The sequence below is a fragment of the Tupaia chinensis genome, unplaced genomic scaffold, assembly GCF_000334495.1.
Source record: "Tupaia chinensis unplaced genomic scaffold, TupChi_1.0 Scaffold000115_1, whole genome shotgun sequence".
Lineage (NCBI taxonomy): Eukaryota > Metazoa > Chordata > Mammalia > Scandentia > Tupaiidae > Tupaia > Tupaia belangeri.
This window is the reverse complement of record NW_006159579.1, coordinates 189,811-208,064: the sequence shown is the minus strand read 5'-3', so window position 1 is coordinate 208,064 and position 18,254 is coordinate 189,811. Positions and strand designations below refer to the sequence as shown.

General features: G+C 54.5%; 1 protein-coding gene across 1 annotated transcript in view; it reads right to left on the bottom strand.

The window, feature by feature from the left end:
- Positions 1-17,893, bottom strand: part of BPIFB3 (BPI fold containing family B member 3) — a 20,803-nt gene extending 2,910 nt beyond the window's left edge. The window contains exons 1-15 of the mRNA XM_006144147.1: positions 17,776-17,893; positions 16,693-16,849; positions 13,635-13,739; positions 13,100-13,240; positions 12,920-12,997; positions 11,636-11,687; positions 9,933-9,993; positions 9,152-9,243; positions 8,855-9,034; positions 7,527-7,580; positions 5,353-5,523; positions 4,383-4,450; positions 3,176-3,218; positions 2,431-2,494; positions 1,648-1,724 (exon numbers count right to left, since the gene is read on the bottom strand). Of these exons, the coding sequence (XP_006144209.1) occupies positions 1,648-1,724; positions 2,431-2,494; positions 3,176-3,218; positions 4,383-4,450; positions 5,353-5,523; positions 7,527-7,580; positions 8,855-9,034; positions 9,152-9,243; positions 9,933-9,993; positions 11,636-11,687; positions 12,920-12,997; positions 13,100-13,240; positions 13,635-13,739; positions 16,693-16,849; positions 17,776-17,890 (1,458 nt within the window). The 5' untranslated portion in view covers positions 17,891-17,893. The remainder of the gene's footprint in view (positions 1-1,647; positions 1,725-2,430; positions 2,495-3,175; positions 3,219-4,382; positions 4,451-5,352; positions 5,524-7,526; positions 7,581-8,854; positions 9,035-9,151; positions 9,244-9,932; positions 9,994-11,635; positions 11,688-12,919; positions 12,998-13,099; positions 13,241-13,634; positions 13,740-16,692; positions 16,850-17,775) is intronic.
- Between the last annotated feature and the right edge of the window lie 361 nt (positions 17,894-18,254).

The following is an 18,254-nucleotide window of genomic DNA, read 5'->3' as shown; positions in this document are numbered from 1 at the left end:
AGTTCCCACGGGCCCCCCCAATCCCTATCCCCCGCCTCCCTGCCACACCCCAGTCCCTGTAACCCTCTGTATCTCCCCACCCCACCCAGGGCCAGCCCGGTACCCGGTACACAGCAGGGACTCATTAAGTGAGCGAATGAACAAATGGATGCACGATGGATAAAGGACACCCAGGGTGGGACAGGTTGCTGACAGTAGGAGACTCAAGTTCAAGTGCATTTTGGCCACTGATTTACTGTGTGATCTTAGGTTAGAAATGTGACCTCCTTAGTCCTGGTTTTTATCTGAGAAATGGGTACAAAACCCCCTATCTGCTTACCTCCCAGAGCTGTTTCAAGACTCAGATTGCACTAATTTGAAAAAGATACTGAGACTATGTCAACAGTCAGCAAGAAGGGCTGGCAGGTGGTGGAGTGCTTAAGTGCTGGATTCCTACATGGTTGACTGCAGTTCGAGTCCTGAACCCGGCAACTTGAAACTCACACTGAGTGCGTATGCATGTGTGGCAAAATCCTGAGAGGAGAATGGAAAGAGAGTGCAGCGTGGCCATCCCTCCTAGGGGGGTAATTTCCTGCTTTCTGTATCTCCATCTCTCTCTGTCTCTGGTGTGAGTGCATGTATCCTATAGCAAAAATTTCTTATAAAAAAAAAAAAAGTCAGCAAATAAAAGCGTTATGGGGGCCAGATGGTGGTACAACGGTAAATGGGTAAAATACAGAACTGTGAGACTGACCCACGAGGAGAGGTTCCAGGTTCTAGATACACTTCCGGAGACCTTCCTGAGCAGGCCAGGCACATGTGTGCTTATGACCCAGGGTTGGCTGAGGCTAGGGGTGGATCATGGTGTCAAGACTCTCTAGCTCATGGAATAAATAAATAAACTTTAAAGAAAGGGTCTCGTGATCTATTAGTCATGTCAGCATGGGCACAGGATAAGGGAGAGAGAGCACGTGTATTTGCTACCCCTGGAATAGGAGAGCTATGATCCTGTGAGTGAAGCTTAGGTTGTTCTATAGATCAGACGTGTGTCTGAATGCAATAAGAAAATCCTCTGTAATTGATTAACAATGTCTGCCATGGGCATGCAAGGAAAAAGTGGTAGCACACATGTCATGGAAAATGGGTATTATGAAAAAACTGCATGGATTTCTTTTTTATTTATTGCATCAATATTAACTCATACTTTAAATTCACTTTTTCCATTTTTTCCAAGATCCCGCATATATCTGCCATTCCTGAGTTAATTTACAATTTTTTTTGAGAGAGATTTTTGCTAATGGGTGCATGCTAGAGAGACAGAGAGACAGAGAGACGGAAAGTAAGAAATACCGCCCCCCCACCCAGGGGATGGCCACACTGCAATCCCTTCTCTTCTCCCCTCAGGAGTTTGGGCATACATGCACACATGCCCAGTGTGTTTTAAGCACTGAGTCTGGGACTCGAACTGTGGTTGACCACATGGGAGTGCAGCAATATAACCATTACACCATCTGCTGGTCCCAGTAATTTGCCATTCTGTGAGCACTTTAAAAATGGTACAGGGCAGACCAAACAATGAGGCAAAGCATGTCCCTCATGGATTTCAAGCAGGACTCTCCAGAGACAAAGTTCAGACCCGGCTAGACCACATCTGCAGAGGAAACTCACCTCTATGATTTCCAGAACTGAATTGGCAAAATTGACGTTGAGAATCTTGGGCAGGGGAATTCCAACATTCAGGTCCACTGTACAGAGAGAATGATTGTCGGAGCCAGCAGGTGGCATGTTGGTTAAGGTGTGGATTCCCACATGGCCAACTGAGACTCGAATCCTGGACCCAGTGGTTTGAAAATCATAACAAATAAATAGTTAAATAAATAAATGTTTAAAAATAAAATAATTTTAAAAGCAAGAGAGAATGGTTGAGAGCAAAAATATGGGTGTAGGGGGTGTCTCAGACGTTAAGGACCCTAGGACCCAACTAATCCTGCTCTATTGCTTTCCTCCAGCCAGTTGCTTCTCTTCCTGGGGATATAGCTTTATTCTGGAAAACTATTTATCCTCTTATGTCCAAACAAAAATGTCCTTTTTCTGTATGTGTCAGTGGCTCTCCTCAGTAAGGCCACCTAGAGGTTCTATCAATCCCTTGTGGACCCTGGGTTGTGTATATTATAATCATTTCTTTATACAATTGATTTCCCTCTGGACTGTGGAAGCAGAAGGCAGGACCCAGGTCAGATCCACTTTTGGGACCACAGCCTGGCATGACCTAAGTGCTATCAACATCATTTGAGTGAAATATTGGTGCTTCAGTTTCTGCATCTTAGAAATGGGGGTTCATCTCTCTATGGCCTCAGTGTCCCCATCAGAACAACAGAGAGAGGCAGCAGATCCAACAGCCCTAAATTCAGACACTCCACGTGTCCGAGGAGGAAGCAAAGGCTGCCGTACCATTGACCTTCGGCACATACGCTGCCCGGACCACGTCGCTGAGCCAGTCTTCTAACCGGGACGCCTGCAGCAGAGCACACAGAGAGGGGGAGAGTGGGTTTGCAAGGAAGAAAACCGTCCCAGGGAGGGGAACCCAGAGGCCCAGCTGCCCCAGCTGCCCCTGCACCAGAGGACACAGGTCCTGGCAGGCTGTCCACCGTAACCCTAAAGGGGATTCTGTGACTAAGCCTGCCTTCACCCTTGGTCCCATAAGCATGGAAGAGAAGCCTTCCAGAAGGGTATGGGGCCTGCAGGGGGCGGTGTCTGAGAAAGGGGGAGGAAAATGTGCCCGGCTCTAGTTGAACTCTGAGATCTAACCATAGATTCTTGTTCAGTTTAGCAACCTTAGAATGTTCTAGAAACTGAGCCCATTGTGAAATTTCAGGACCTCAGAACTCCATGAGAGGCAGAAACCTTGGGCTCACTGGGACTCTGAAATGTTAGAGTTCCAGAACTTTCTTCCTTGTGTGAAGTTCCGGCATGTTGGACCCTGGTGAGGTTCTAGATATTTACAACTCTGTGAGGTCCTAAGACCTTGGCAGAGCCTAAGGTTCACATCCCTGAGATGATCACACCCCAGCCCCGATACCCACATGCTCGACATGCCAAAAGTGAGCTTAGCCACCAGCTCAGTCATAGGCCTGTGACCCGTTGCCATCCCATGCAACCCCTACCTGAAGCTCTCTTCACCCTCCCGGGAACTTACATCAAAGGCGTGGGTGAAGGAGGAGGCCAGCTTGACACTGAGCCTGGTGGGGAGAAGAGAGATGCTGAGCACCCTGGCTCCCACCCTGGCACCTGCTGGGAGCCGCTCTGCCCCACCCCAAGCCTCCCACCCCAGCTTGTCCCCACTGTACCCCTTTAGGGTTACAGGCCCCATTCTGCCTCTGTCCGACCATCCCTCCAAGACTCAGTTTTCTTATCTATGAAAGTACTGAGACTTCAAGGCTGTCGCCCCTGAAACGAGGGCACTTTGGAACCTTGGCCTCACTCCTAGCTGTCCGAACGTTTACTTGGGTAATGGCTGAGCCTCTCCAAGGACTGCCCGGCCCCTTACCCCTAGATTGAGCCCTGGACAGAGTGCCCTGCACACAGCAGGTGCTCACTAAAGGCAGTGACCTACAGGTGGAGCAAATCTGGCCCTGCCTCCTGAAGGGCTGAGACATGAAGTGGCACCAGGAAGCCCAGGTGAACCCAGGCAGCAGGGTAGAAATGGGACAGCATGGAACGTGCAGGGGGCTGTGGTAGCAGAGGGGCCCAAGGTGGACACTGAGACTAGGTGGGTAAGCCCTGGGGGTCTGTGGCTCAGGACAGGCAGACTACACAGACCCTAGGCAAGGCCCTGCCACCAGGGGAGGGCAGACAGGCCCCAGGCCCTGCTCCAGCCTGAAAAGTGGAGTCCATACCAAGACCTGCTCCAGAGACAGCCTGGAGCGAGCCTGGGCGGCTGTGGGGCTTGCAAACTGTGCAGTGCCGTGTGCTAAGGACGGACTGTCACCACTTCATCATCTTGGGCGCTATGTTGTCATGATGCCTGTAGCCAGCTGGATGGGGGACACTAGAAAGCAGGGAGCCCACGTGAACTGCTGGGGGTTATACAGCACTCGGGACTCCTGGAGAGCCTTGGGCTGATCACTCGAAGTTCCGAAGGTGGATTTATTGCTAGACACAGGTTTGGAGCAGAAAGGGGAGGCAGTGGTAAAAGCACACACCAAGCCCCGCCTCTCTGAGCCCAGCCTCTCATCTGCAAGGTGGGTTGACTCCCTTCCCTTTCGGGCAGGCCTGAGAGCTAGGACGTTGCTGGAGAGACATTCGGATCTTAGTTGATGCTCAGTAAATAAGAGGTGGTTCCTGCTGGTCCCTAATTCCTTCCTTAACCAGAAAAGGACCCTGTTCCCAAGCCCCCACATTACCGTTCCAGGGACAGGGTGATGTGCAGCTTGGTGGCCGAGGGAGCCAGGTGGGCATTCAGAGTCATAGCCTGAGTGGAAAAGCAGGCAGGGTTACCCCTGTGTTTGGAGAAGGGCCTTGGGGACAGGTCCGATGGAGGACTTCTGCCGTCTGCTTTTGCCACTGACCCTTACAGAGAGGCCCGGTTACTGTGCACCCAGGTCCAGGCTGGGCTCTGGGGAGGAAACTTGAAGGGTCTGGAATTTAAGAACCAGAGAATGAGACTCGGGGTGGTCAGTGATGTATGAGAGAGCTCTGGGGCCGCAGGAGATGGGAGAGACCTTCGGGCCAGCCTGCAGGGGGTGAGGCCGGGCAGCCCATGAGGATACCTGGGCTGAATCCTGAAAGAGGAGTTAGCTGAGGGAAGGGGACAGCACTCCAGGTGGGGGTCTGCAGGAAAAAAAAAGAGGTGGGATCTGGCAGGTCTGGCTAACTGAGGCTCCAGGTGCAAGGACGGGGACGAGGCAGGAGGGCACTGAGTGCAGGGTCAGGTGCCGGGCCCTGGGGAGCTAGGACGGACGGGCAGGGGAGGGACCTGTCTCGGCGCAGAGGTGTGCTGGGACACCAGAAATGAGGGCGTGGGGGGCAGACGGGAATCTGGGGTGGGGCTTGCCGTAGAGACATCTGGGCAGAGCTGTCGGGGAGCTGAGGTTCCGAGGAAGCCGTGTGGACAGGCCTTAGGCTGGGCCAGACGGCGCTGAGGGACCCAGCAGGACTAGGGGGTGCTCGGGTGTGGACAGGCCTTAGGCTGGGCCAGATGGCCCTGAGGGACCCAGCAGGACTAGGGGATGCTCGAGCTCAGTCCAGATGAAGCTCTGGGGCTGCAGGCTGGGAGAGGGGCTTCCTATCTGTGCCATGTGGGGTTTCAGAATTAAGGGGAAAGCACCCCAGAGAACCTCAGTGCCCAGCCCCACCCGTCTCTCACCCACTCACCCCACTCAGGTCAAAGAGGGCTTCAGAAGTCCCTTGAGGGTTGTAGGATAGCACATGGATGTTGGCCAGGATGGAGATGGTGGCCTTCTTGCTCTGGAGCGTGATCGTGGGTGCCTCCTTCACCCTCAGTGACAGCAGGAGGTGCTGGTCTGGGGGCAACTTCCCCAGGGCCTGGGGACACATGGGCAGAATAGGAGACATGAGGGCAGCTTAGAGGCTGGTGTTTGAGCCCATCAGTCAGTCAGCAAACACTCATTGAGCATCTAACAGGCACCGGCCCCAGGCTAGGCACTGAGATTACAACCTGAACCGGACAAGTCGAGTCTCAGCCCCATGAGACTGGCATTCAGTCGGGGTGACACCAGCCTGTGGAACACCAGATCAGATCCCCATCCCATCAGATCCCCATCTCACACAGAGTCAAAATCCTCCCTGAGGCCGGCAGGGCCGATGTAATCCAATCTGGTCTTCTCTCCTGCTCACTGCCTCACCAGCCACTCCTGGCCCCTCCTCTTCCCCTCTCCAGACTCACTGGCCACCTGTGAGTGGCTGTCCTTTCAACCTGCCAGGCACGCTGCACCTCAGGGCCTCTGCACCCGCTGTCTCCGCTCCCTGGGCATGGCCCCCCAGGTTCTCTCCATCACCTCCTCTGACCCTCTGCTCAGAGGGCACCTCCTCACTGAGGCATCCCACTGCACCCTGTTCCAAAGCACTGCCCGGCCCTGCTCACCTGTGTCCCCCACCCATTCTCTTCCACCCTCCGATGCTGTTCGCGTCCTTTTTAATGTGGGCAATGTCGGTCACTCCTGCTGGATGGCAGCTCCCTGAGCTCAGGGCCTCTGTCTACTTGTCCCTGCTTGTCCTTCTGCAGCCCCAGGTCTGGGTCTTTCCCTGTGCCAGCGCAGGGCCTGGTGCAGTACAGGTGCTCGATGGAGGTCAGCTGACTGGCTGAACGAGCCACGCCAGTGGGACTGGAACGTCGGAGTCTTGTCATGATGCCATCATGGCCATACAGAGTGGTGGGAGTCGTGGGGAAAGCAAAGGCTTCAGCCTCCAAGGACAAGGGATGTGGCACAGGCTGTCTCCATAGATCCCCGTTCCCTGCCATCGTCACTCCCCAGCCCTCCTACCCTCCTACAGTTCCTGCCGTCAGGAGGATCTATGACTGTCACCCTAATCCTGTCCTTCTTTGAAACTCCCATGCCCTTCAGCCGAGTGACTGCAAGGTGAGGCCCCTCTCTCACCTTGCAAGGCTGCCTTGAATCACCACTTGTAAGGACTCACAGAGCTTGTCCTCTGGACCCCAAAACTCAGCTGCCCCCTCCATCTTGTCTGACAAAATCCTATGCCCTCTGGGTCTGTCTTTTCAAATTTTGCCAGAGGGGACATGCACTTCCAGAGAGAGACAGAGAGAGTGAGGGGGAAAGTGAGAGAGTGAGGGGGAAAGTGAGAAAGTACCCACCCCAAGGAGAATGGTTATGCTGCAGTCCCTTCTCCTCTGTTTCTCCCTCCTTTGGGGATTTTGGATACACATGCACACATGCCTGGTGTGTGTTTTATCTGCCAGGCCTGGGACTCAAACTATGCAGTAGGCTATGAAGAATCCAGCTGCCTTAACCACTGTGCCACCAGCTAGCCCACCTCCTTCCAACATCGATCAGAATTTGCTATTACATAAAGACCTTGTAGTAATCATTTGAACTTCAGTACGAATTCAGATTCTCACAGCTGGAAGTGGCTGGTCCAGCCCTTGTTGCATGGGCTTCCTGCCCCTTCTCCCTCTTCTCCCCTCTCTAAGACAGTGCCCTGAGTCTTCTCTCTGGGGAAGAGGCAGACTCCCCCGGACAGAAACTAAGATCAGGATGAAGTAAGGCAGTTGGAAGGAGGGGCTCAGTGACCTGGAGAGAATCTCCTGCACTTTGCCTGCTGAGAGGCAATGGCCCGGGGACAAATGCCCAGTGGGCCTTGGAGGCAGCCCCCTCCTGGTTCTCTCCTTCCTAAGCAGTCTGCTCTCAGGACAGGATCAGGCACGAGGCATGCTCACGTCAGCGTCAGTTTGGACCCCCCGCTTCATTGCAGTTGCCTGGAGAGCTGAATTGAGAAGGACTCTGGCGTCCACGCAGGCTCACTGGGCAACAGCCACAGGGACCAAAGCCCAGGAGAGGGCCACTCACCTCAGGGACCAGAGCTGCCAGGCCTGTCGTTGTCAGCGGGACATTGCTTGGAACCTGGCCCGAGACCAAACGGGAGAAGGGTTTGGTGAACTCAGACAGGAAAAGATACCTTCAGCACACATGGAATAATTTGCCTCTCTCCCTCCCCTCTAATCAAACACACACACACGCGCACACAAGAAACTGCCTCTGGGTGGGACTCCTGGACATGGGTTTTCCAGATCCACCAAATGTGAGACGCCAAAGGGGAATCAAGGGGCCCCAGAAGCTACAGAATGAATGTACGAGTGACCTTCGGTACAGTCCGACCCTCATTTTCTCTTCTCCAACTCAAATCTGCTCTTGAAACATAGAGGGAATGTTAGCCATTCACAGTGTAGCATAAAACTGGGCTTAAACTCAAAAGAGGCTTCTCTGGGAAGCTGGCTCCATTTCATATGCCGGCCTAACCCATTGAAAGTGGCTTCCTCAGGGCCGGCAGGAGGCGTGGTTAAGGGTGCAGGACTACCACATGGTCGGTCACAGTTTGAGTCCCAGACCTGGTGGCTTACTTTCTCATTTTCTCTGTCTCTCCCACTTGCTCTTGCTCTGTCCCTCTCAGATCAAATTAAAATAAGTAAATAAATGAGGGCTAGCAGGTGGCATGGTGGTTAAGGGCACTGGACTCCCACATGGCCGACTATGATTTAAGTCCTGAACCTGGCAGCTTGCTTTCTCACTTTCTCTCTCTCTAGCTCTGTCCCTCTCTGGTCAAATAAAAATAAATCAATAAAGTTAAATAAAATAATTCTTTTTTAAAAAAAAAAAGTAAATAAATGAATAAAGTTCAATAAAAAATAATTCTTAAAAAAAAAAAAAGAAAAGAATGTGACTTCCTGGAATCCCCAGTTGAAAAGGATTCAGAGGTGCCATTCAGGTTTCAGTAAGCAGAGGCCATTAAGAGTTGCAATGTCCTGGACCAGCAGGTGGTATAGTTGTTAAGGCACTGGACTCCCACATGGCTAACCACAGTTCAAGTCCGAGACCTGGCAGCTTGTTTTCTCACTTTCCCTCTCTCTCTCTGGTGAGGGCATGTGCCCTATAACAAATTTTAAAATAATAAATTAAATTAAATAAATATTTTTTTAAAAAAAGAGTTGCCATGTCCACATGTCCGCCCCAAGTGTGGGAGTGGGCAGCAGTAGGGTCTGCACATAGGTGTGTCCGACTTTCTCCTAGGACAGAGAGGAGGCCCAGCCAGGCTGACCAGCGATGATGGGACTTGGTGAGCACAATGCCAAGGGCCGGCAACGTCTCCAGGCTCTGCCCAGCTCCCCGTCCGCACTCACCAGGTCAGGGGTGATGTCTATATCGAGGGCGCCGGTGGTCTGCAGGAGCCCAAACACGGTGTTGAAGAGGTACAGTGGCACTGTCACCTGGGATGTGTGGTCCTGCTTGGGGGGCACCTTGACCGGCATGGGGGGCTTGGGGAAGTCGATGATGTCGCCAGCTACACTCTTCACAATGGGCTGCAGGGCCAAAGACAGGGCATGAAGCATCTCAGGGCTGCTCACCCACCCAGCCTTGACCTCCCCACTCACTACCCCACCCACCCCTGCTAGGGACAGGTCCCCACGGGCACTCACGTTGATGTCCAGCTCAATGTACTGGTTAGAGATGAGAGGCAGTGTGGCCAGGGTGAATTCCACAGATCCGAGAGCCCCCATGGGCACCAGGCCTACGTGGAAAGGCCAGGGAGAAAGACCCCATGAGCTCAGTCCCCAGTAACAACAGCTCTACTTCTGTTTATTGAATGCTTAGCATTATACTAAGAGTTTGCTTGGGTGCTACTGTCAATCCCATTTCACAGAGGAAGAAACTGAGGCTCAGAGGAAGTCACCAGCCCACGTGCACAATCACAGAGTGGCAAGGCCAGGATTCCCGTTTCCCAGGGCTGGAGTCCTGCGTCCTCTGCGTAATGCCGCACATGGAGACATCCCCACCCCAAGTTCTCCTTTTCCTGTGCATGCTTTCCAAAGCCCTGCTGCGCACACAAGTCTCCCTGGTCTCCCTAAGATGCAGAGAGTCAGGGCTCTGCTGGGGCCGGGGGCCCTGGCTGCATTCCTTAAGCTCTCTGGCCTCGGTGCCCTTGTCTGACTGGGTAATCATGCTACCCTCCCTCTGTTTCCACAGTGCCTGACGCTGGCCTGAGCAGCACCATGTGGGGAACCGGCTGACTCCTGGGCTCCGCACCCCGTGGAACTAGCCTGAGCCCAGCGCTCCTCCGTGAGGCTCCCCCAAGCGCAAGGAGGAAGGAAGAGGTCCCAGGGTCCTGCCCCTTCCCTTCCCCTGAGTACCCTATCCCATTGGGGTAATGGGGTGGGGGGGACAAGATGGGGCAAAGAGGAAGGGTGGGCCCCAACTTACACAGCACGGCCCCCAGGAGTTCATTCACCACGCCCAGCACGCTGTCCACCACGGGGCACAGCTGCAGCCAGAGGAGACGGAGGTCACGGGATGAGTAAGAATCAGCCCTCGCTTGGTGCTGGGCCAGCTGCCTGTCCTTGAAATGCCTTGCTATATGGTGCTGGGACACGGATGAGGGGACACGCGGGTGGGATGCAGGGGAGGGGCTGGAGCTCGAAGAGGTGGCAGGCTGAGCAGCCCAAAGCCACTTCCCTTGTTACATGTGCCCTGTTAGAAAGCCCCAGAGGCTGCTGGGGGAACAGATGAGACATTTTGGAGGCCAGCTGGAGTGTGGGAACAAGGCTGCAGGCCCCTCCTGCCACCACAGGTGGGCCCTGAGAAACCTAGAATCAGACCCTCGGGGGGCGCCTCCACTCTTCCTCCCAGGGTCCGACCTGGGTCCAGGGTATCCACTACACAGACCGAAATCCCCTGAGCTATAAGGACAGGGAGCAGAGACCATGTCTGGGAATCACAGGATCCGAGCCCGAGAGTCTGCCATTGGGACCTCAGAGCTGACCCAGTCTGGCTTCTCGTCCTACAGCTGGGGCCCCCAGAGAAAGGCAGCCTGCCCAAGGTCACAGCTATTTACAGAGAGACCAGAGGGTTGCTGCATTTGAACTTGGAGCCCCAAACTGCAGGAGTCAGGCAAGTTGCAAAAATAGTGGAGGAAACCAGAGAGGCCGGGGAGGCTGGTTAGGGATGGCCCCTCGGCGCCTGCTGTGTGCCACTCACAGGAGGGAGATGCCAGTTAGCCGGGTGGCTGATTGCACAAGCAAAGCCAGAAATCCGGATTGTGGAGCGAAATCGTCAATCTCTATGTGTTGTCAGTGAACTCTGACCTTAAATCCCTCTTTGTGTCACAGAAACCCTACCCTGTCCCTCCATGCAATGGGGCTTAGGCCAGACCCACTCTTTCTCAAGAGTGGCTCATTTCCCCGAAAGATGTCAGGACAGCCAGGACAGGCCATGGGCAAGCATCTTGGAGCAGTTCGCTCACATGTCTTATTTACAATGTCTGAATATATCTGCATGTGATTTTCTAGGTCATCTGCATGATCACCAAACACAGGGCCCAGTTTAAGATCATGAAGAGGCCCAGTTTTAGTTTAAAGCTAAAGTAAAGCAAAACATAAAGCCAACAGTAATAATACAAGTAGCAGGCCCAGCAGGTGGCATAGTGGTTAAGGCACTGAACTCCCACATGATCGACTGCAGTTCGAGTCCCAGACTGGGCAACTTGAAAATCATGCTGGGCGTGTGTGAATGAATGCCCAAAATTCTGAGAGGAGACTGGAAGAGAAGGAATTGCAGCATGGCCATCCTCCCAGGGGACGATCTCTCACTTTTCTTCTCACTGTCTCTCTCTCTGACAAGCATGCACCCTATGACAAAAATCTTTAAAAAAGAAAAAATAATAATACAAGTAGCAAAAAACGAGCAGGGGTGAAAATGAGACCCAGGTTTGGAGCGGAGGCCTCCTGCCATCTGGAACTGGAACTCATCCTGGGAGGTCAGGGGAGGGTTGCACCTGCCCATGGACTAGCCGCAGGGGCCCGCCCCACCCCTGCCCTGGGGAGGCCCATGGACAGGTGGCAGGATGGGATTACCCAGGGGGCGTAGAAGGAAAGTACAGCCTAATCCTGCCTGGCGCCTGGCTTTACCAGAGCTGGGGTGGGGCGTGCCTGGCCCCCACACTCACCAGTCCGGGAAGCACTTTGGGGCAGAGTGAGACATGTAAGGGGGCCGGCACTCAGAGGCAGCTCCCCCCAGACATTAGGGCGGTGGGCACTGGGGCTCTGGCTTTCTCTGATCTGGGACTCTGGGGCCTGAATTTAAATCCTGGCTCTACCTCACCAGGGGACCCAGAGGACGGTTTCAGTTTCCCCATCTATACGATGCCTGCTTTAGAGAGCTGCCAAGCCCGGGGTAAATGGGAGAGTTGGCATGTCGGGTACACAGTCGGCACCCCATGTCTGTCCGCCGTTGCCTCCCCCGATGTTTGTAGACATTCGGGCTTAGAGTAGTGCCTGGCTCAGAGTGAGGGACCGATAAGTACTTAGGGAAGTAATAAATGAGTGGGAGAATGAACAATGGTCGTGAAGGTGGCCTGAGGATGAGAACTGCATGTGGATGGACTCAGGCCTGGAGACCACAGGAGTGCAGAGGAAGGGGGGCGACCTCAGAAGCACACCCCGGGACACCAGCGCCACCTGGGCCCACTCCCTCCACTGCCACCTCTACCCAGATGAACAGGATGGACCCACTGGAGAGTGAGGAGCCCAGAGGCCCCTCCTAGAATCCTATTATGAGGACCCTTCCAGAGATGGGGCTGTAGGTTCCCCACCCCAGGAAGCTGCTCAGAGACACCCCACAAAGATGGGGCAGAGAAGGGGTGGGGCTGGGATTGGGCCTGGAATATAGAAATTCACGGGGGAGATGGATACGGGGGAGGGACAGGGCAGCTGGAGGAGGTGCAGAGCACTGGGAAGACCTGGGCCCTGGTCAGAGAGCAGCCCATCCCTGCCTCCAACTGCATGACCATGGGCAGTCCCCTCCCTCTCTGGGCCTTGGCCATCTCATGGGAGTGGCAATTCAGCACAGGTGCAGGGACAGCCACTGTGTCCTGCTGGATGTAAAAGTGCCTCTAGATCCTTAAATCCAGGTCCTCCCTCGGGGTACAGATGAGGACACTCAGGCCTAGTCAGGGGATGGGTTCCCTTCCAGACACAGCAGGCCAGGGCAGAGACGGTCTCTCATGCTCAGAGCAGGGACTGAGATTCCTGCTAATGGAGGGACCCCAGATGATGCTAAGCTGGATCCATGTTGGGGAGGGGACAGACAGCAGCACTGGGGGGGAGGGGCGGGTGACAAGCAAGACGTCCAGGAGTGGGTGGGCAAGCCATGGGCTGGGCCGGAATCCCTGTCCATGGTGGGTTCAGTCTGACCTGTGCAGCGGGTAGAACCCGGCTGGGCCAACGAATGGCTGGGATGAGTTCAGACCCCAGGTCACCATTTCAGGGGGACTAAGGTGGAAGGGGTGAGGCCAGGAGGCGCCCAGATGCATGTGAGACATGAGACAGGAGACAGTCGGGGCGAGGGTGGCGCCGCTGTGCCTGCAGACTCACCCCGACAACAGGCTGATGTGGCCCAGGAGCGTGCTGCAGCGCTTGAGGACCAGGGTGGGCGTGCCCCGCGAGCTCACGCCCAGCCCCACCCGAGATGACACGTTCACTTCCACTTCCAGCTCCAGGAGGCCCCCCAGGGGGCTGCAAGATCCGATACTGAGGGCGTGGCCAGGCGGCCAAGGCCCCACAACACACACAGCCACCATCAGGCCCAGCCACACCCATCCCAAGACTGGAGGAGCTGAGTGGCGTGACCTGAGAGTGGTCTTGCCCCGCCTGGCCGACCTCTCACCCCGGTATCCACATCTTTGCACCCTCTTTGTCCCGGTGAGCCCTGGGCAGTGGGGTAGGGCCCAGAGGAAGAGTGGAGGAGGTTCCCTGGGGCAGTGGACTGGAGGTCCCTGGGGAGGGGCAGTGGGGGAGGGGCAGGCAGTAGGATAGGAGTCCACTGGGGGGGAGGTAGGGTGGGGAGGAATTGGAGAAGTGGGGTAGTGGTGGGGCACAGCCGGATAGGGGTCCACAGGGGCACACTCACCCAGAGCCATGCAGGCCCACCTTGGTGTGGAGGTTCAACTGTACCCCGAATCCCGGCAGCAGCTTCAGTGATACCTTGGGCAGCATAAGTTCCTCAATCTTCAGCCTGGGTGGAAGTGAAGGAAAGGAATGCTCACTCCCAGAGACCGCAAGTACCTGGACCCTTTGGACCGGGTGAGACCCTGAGTCCCCTGTCTCACGCCGTAGAGCCAACTGGGAGCCTTCAGGCCAGTTCCTGTAGCTCTCTGGGTCTGGGTTTTCTCAGCTGGAAAGTGTGGTACTAGTACCCTTGTAAGAAAGTTGCAAAGACAAATGAGATGACGTAGGTGAGGAACCTGGTCCAGCACGCGCTGGATAAATGTAGGATGGAATATGATAATATTTCGTGAGCGTTCCGTGTGTGCCAGCCTGTTTTCACTGCGTGACAACAGACTAACTCGGCGTCCTGCCAGCAACCCCATGATTGTCTGCTAACGGTGCAGCCAGGTGGCCCGCACACCAGCTCTGCCACTAGCTGACTGTGTGAGCTTGGGCAAGTCACACTCATGCTCTGTGCCTCAGTTTCCACATCTGTAATACAGGGAATGACGACACCTAGCACGGTGTGACACGTAGTGAACCTCAGGCAGCATCCACTGTTACAGCCCCTTTTCCAGACGTCACGTGTTGTTGGGGGAGGTGACACTCACTCCCCCTCTTCCACTCCTGGCACTCCATTTTCTCCTGTCAGAGGACCCTTTCTCATACCCTGGCTCCTGGACTTCAGCCTTCCCTGAGGCCTGCAGTTTGCCCTTCCTCTGATTCACCAGCAGCCATGGATGGTTTCCCTGCGATTAAACACACAGACGCCTTCCCCCTCCTACCCCAGTTGAGTGAGCTCGGCCAGGTCACTACCAGCCGGGCCTCGTTCTCCTCACCCGTTAAATGCAGTTGGTCCCTTAGACTGAGGTGGGTAATTCATTTCCAATGATTAGCATGGTGCCAAGTACTCACGAGACTCTGGGTACGTGTTTATTAATTTGTAACTATATAAATATGAGAGGACTTTGTAAAGCTCATGGAAGGGACCAGAATCCCGGCAGCAGCTTCAGTGATACCTTGGGCAGCATAAGTTCCTCAATCTTCAGCCTGGGTGGAAGTGAAGGAAAGGAATGCTCACTCCCAGAGACCGCAAGTACCTGGACCCTTTGGACCGGGTGAGACCCTGAGTCCCCTGTCTCACGCCGTAGAGCCAACTGGGAGCCTTCAGGCCAGTTCCTGTAGCTCTCTGGGTCTGGGTTTTCTCAGCTGGAAAGTGTGGTACTAGTACCCTTGTAAGAAAGTTGCAAAGACAAATGAGATGACGTAGGTGAGGAACCTGGTCCAGCACGCGCTGGATAAATGTAGGATGGAATATGATAATATTTCGTGAGCGTTCCGTGTGTGCCAGCCTGTTTTCACTGCGTGACAACAGACTAACTCGGCGTCCTGCCAGCAACCCCATGATTGTCTGCTAACGGTGCAGCCAGGTGGCCCGCACACCAGCTCTGCCACTAGCTGACTGTGTGAGCTTGGGCAAGTCACACTCATGCTCTGTGCCTCAGTTTCCACATCTGTAATACAGGGAATGACGACACCTAGCACGGTGTGACACGTAGTGAACCTCAGGCAGCATCCACTGTTACAGCCCCTTTTCCAGACGTCACGTGTTGTTGGGGGAGGTGACACTCACTCCCCCTCTTCCACTCCTGGCACTCCATTTTCTCCTGTCAGAGGACCCTTTCTCATACCCTGGCTCCTGGACTTCAGCCTTCCCTGAGGCCTGCAGTTTGCCCTTCCTCTGATTCACCAGCAGCCATGGATGGTTTCCCTGCGATTAAACACACAGACGCCTTCCCCCTCCTACCCCAGTTGAGTGAGCTCGGCCAGGTCACTACCAGCCGGGCCTCGTTCTCCTCACCCGTTAAATGCAGTTGGTCCCTTAGACTGAGGTGGGTAATTCATTTCCAATGATTAGCATGGTGCCAAGTACTCACGAGACTCTGGGTACGTGTTTATTAATTTGTAACTATATAAATATGAGAGGACTTTGTAAAGCTCATGGAAGGGACCAGCAGATGGTGTAATGGTCACGTTGTTGGACTCCCGTGGCCGACCAAGTTTCCAGCCTTGGACTCAGAGGCTTGAGGCACTCCTGGCATGTGTGTGTGCATGCCCAAAATCTCAAGAGGAGAATTGAGAAGAAGCCACAGCATGGCCATCCCCCCCTGTGTGTGGGGGCGTGATTTCTTGCTTTCTGTCTCTCTCTGCCCAGTGAGCATACATGTGCCCTATAGCCAAAAAAGAAAAAAGAATCTCTCTCTCAAAAAAAAAAAATTAATTAAAAATAAAGAAACCATGGAAATATAATAAGTTTATTTTGGTAAAAACTAAAAATAAACATTCAAGCATAGTTTTTTCATTATAGTCTATTTCCACAAACTTTTCAAAGACCTCCCCCTTGTATTAGCCATTATGTGTTTTCATTCAGTCATTCCAAAAATTTGTAAGCATCTATTAAATGCCAAACTCTATTTATGACACCAGGTCATGACCTTGAACAAACCATATAAAAATCCTACCCCTCCTGCGTTTATAATCTACCGGGGAAAACAAAACACAAACCAATAAAACATCTGATGTGCAGAGGCGTGATAGGCCCAGTAGAGAACTGGAAGGCAGGGGAGGGGTGGGCGGGGAGACTCAGGGCAGGGCTCTGCTTTGAGCAGACGCCTGAAGGAGATGGCAGAGGGAGCCCTGACGACACCTGGATTAGCCCCGTGAGCCTAAGCAGTTTGTCCCAGGCCACACAGGGAGCAAATAAACTTGACCCCAGCTGGAACCCTCCACACGGGAGCACACAGCCACTCTTGTCCGCCAGGCCCACAGGAGAACAGTTAGACCACCACCTTTCCCCTCTACCTTCACTGCCAGCAAATTAAGAATCATCAATATTACCTCCTTTTCCTGACGTAAACACAAGCCGAGCCTTTCTGGGGGTGTGTAACAGGTGAGCTGATGAAAGGCCGCAGCAGACTCACCCCGAGAGCTCTTGCACGACTCCAAAAACCCCTCCATAGCTCAGCAGGCCACCTCCTCCAAGCAGCCCTCCTGAGCCCAAGAGGCCCTGGTTCACAGATGTGACAGTCCCCAGCACATTCTGCAGAATGGGTCCTCCGACCAGCGAGTTCTGGATGGCTGTGGAAAGTGGGAGTAGGAAGGTGTTGAGAGTCCTTCCCCGATCCCAGGACCATGGCACTTCCCTGGCTCCTCTGAGCTTGAGCAAACCTCTTTTTGAAACGAAATTGACCCAGACATTAGACTCAGACGGTGGAGCCCATTGAACCCTAACAGCTTCCTACTACCCCCACAGAACCAGTGGCCACCCTCCCGGCCTGGCACACGGGAGGTACTCAGTGTTTGTGGAATGAATGAGAGAAGTCCATGCTAATCCCTTCATTTTCAGGATGGGGAAACTAAGGCCCAGGAGGGCGGAGATTTGCTGACCCCATACAGCAAACTGCCTCTGGGCCAATAGCATGACCTGGGCTCCCAAGCCTGGGCTGGCCTGCAGCATGGATGCAGAGAGGAAGGAGCTCAGAGGCATGGGTGCCTGATTAGATAGACGAGGTGATCCCCGCTCCCTCCAGGGCACCCCAGTCCTGACTCTGTGTGCACTATAAGTAAAGGGCAGAGTGGAAGGTTAGGAAAGGCCAGGGTGGCTTCCTGGAAGCATTGCTATCCACGACTGCTCTTACTCCGTCCCTGAGTTTCGCCCAGAAGCCCCAGGTGCCAGGTCCAGCTCCTCCAGTGGAGAAATGTGGGGCAGACACTGGCTCCACCATGCACCCCCAACCTCCTCAGCCCTGCCCAGGCTCTGCCCCTGAGCCACATGCAGTCACCACACAGCCCAAGTCCACATCCCCAAATCCCTCTCTCAGAAGCTAATTAGTCGCCCGATCATGCCTGCGAGCAAAGCTTAGCCTCCCGAACGGCCTCTGCTGTTCCCCAGCCTGGAGAGCATAACATCTAAGCAGCTGCTCTCAGCTGCCCCTCAAAGCAAACCACTACCCTGTGGATGGGGTTGTTGGCCCTGCAACCAGGACTGCCAGCCTTGGGCTCACCTTTGCCCAGTTCATCCTTGTCAATCCGAGCGAGTGTGCCAACCGTCTCAAGAAGCCCCTGGCATGGAGTGGCCAGGCCCCAGAGCAGAAGCAGGGACCCTACGCCCACCATCATCTGCTGCACACCTGTAAGGGGTGGACGCAGGAACGTGAGAACCATCCTGCCTAAACCTTCCCCCTCCCTGTCTCCCACCACCAGCCTGGGGCCTCCCGCCCCCCAGCACAGCCCAGGTCCAGCCTCACTCCCAGGAGAGCCCTCTCCGTGACAGTAAGACAGCGGCAGCACAGTGCAGCTGCCACAGTGCGCCAGCCCCCCAGCTCCCTCCGGCTTCTCCTTGGTCGGGTTCCAGTTCACAGATGGGAACACAGAGGCCACGAGAGAAAGAGGGGGCTGTTGGAGTCACAGAGCTCATCTGTAGTAGGGCCAGAATTCAATCCGAGTCTTAGTCCTCTGAGGCCCCTTTGAGCCTGGCCCAACA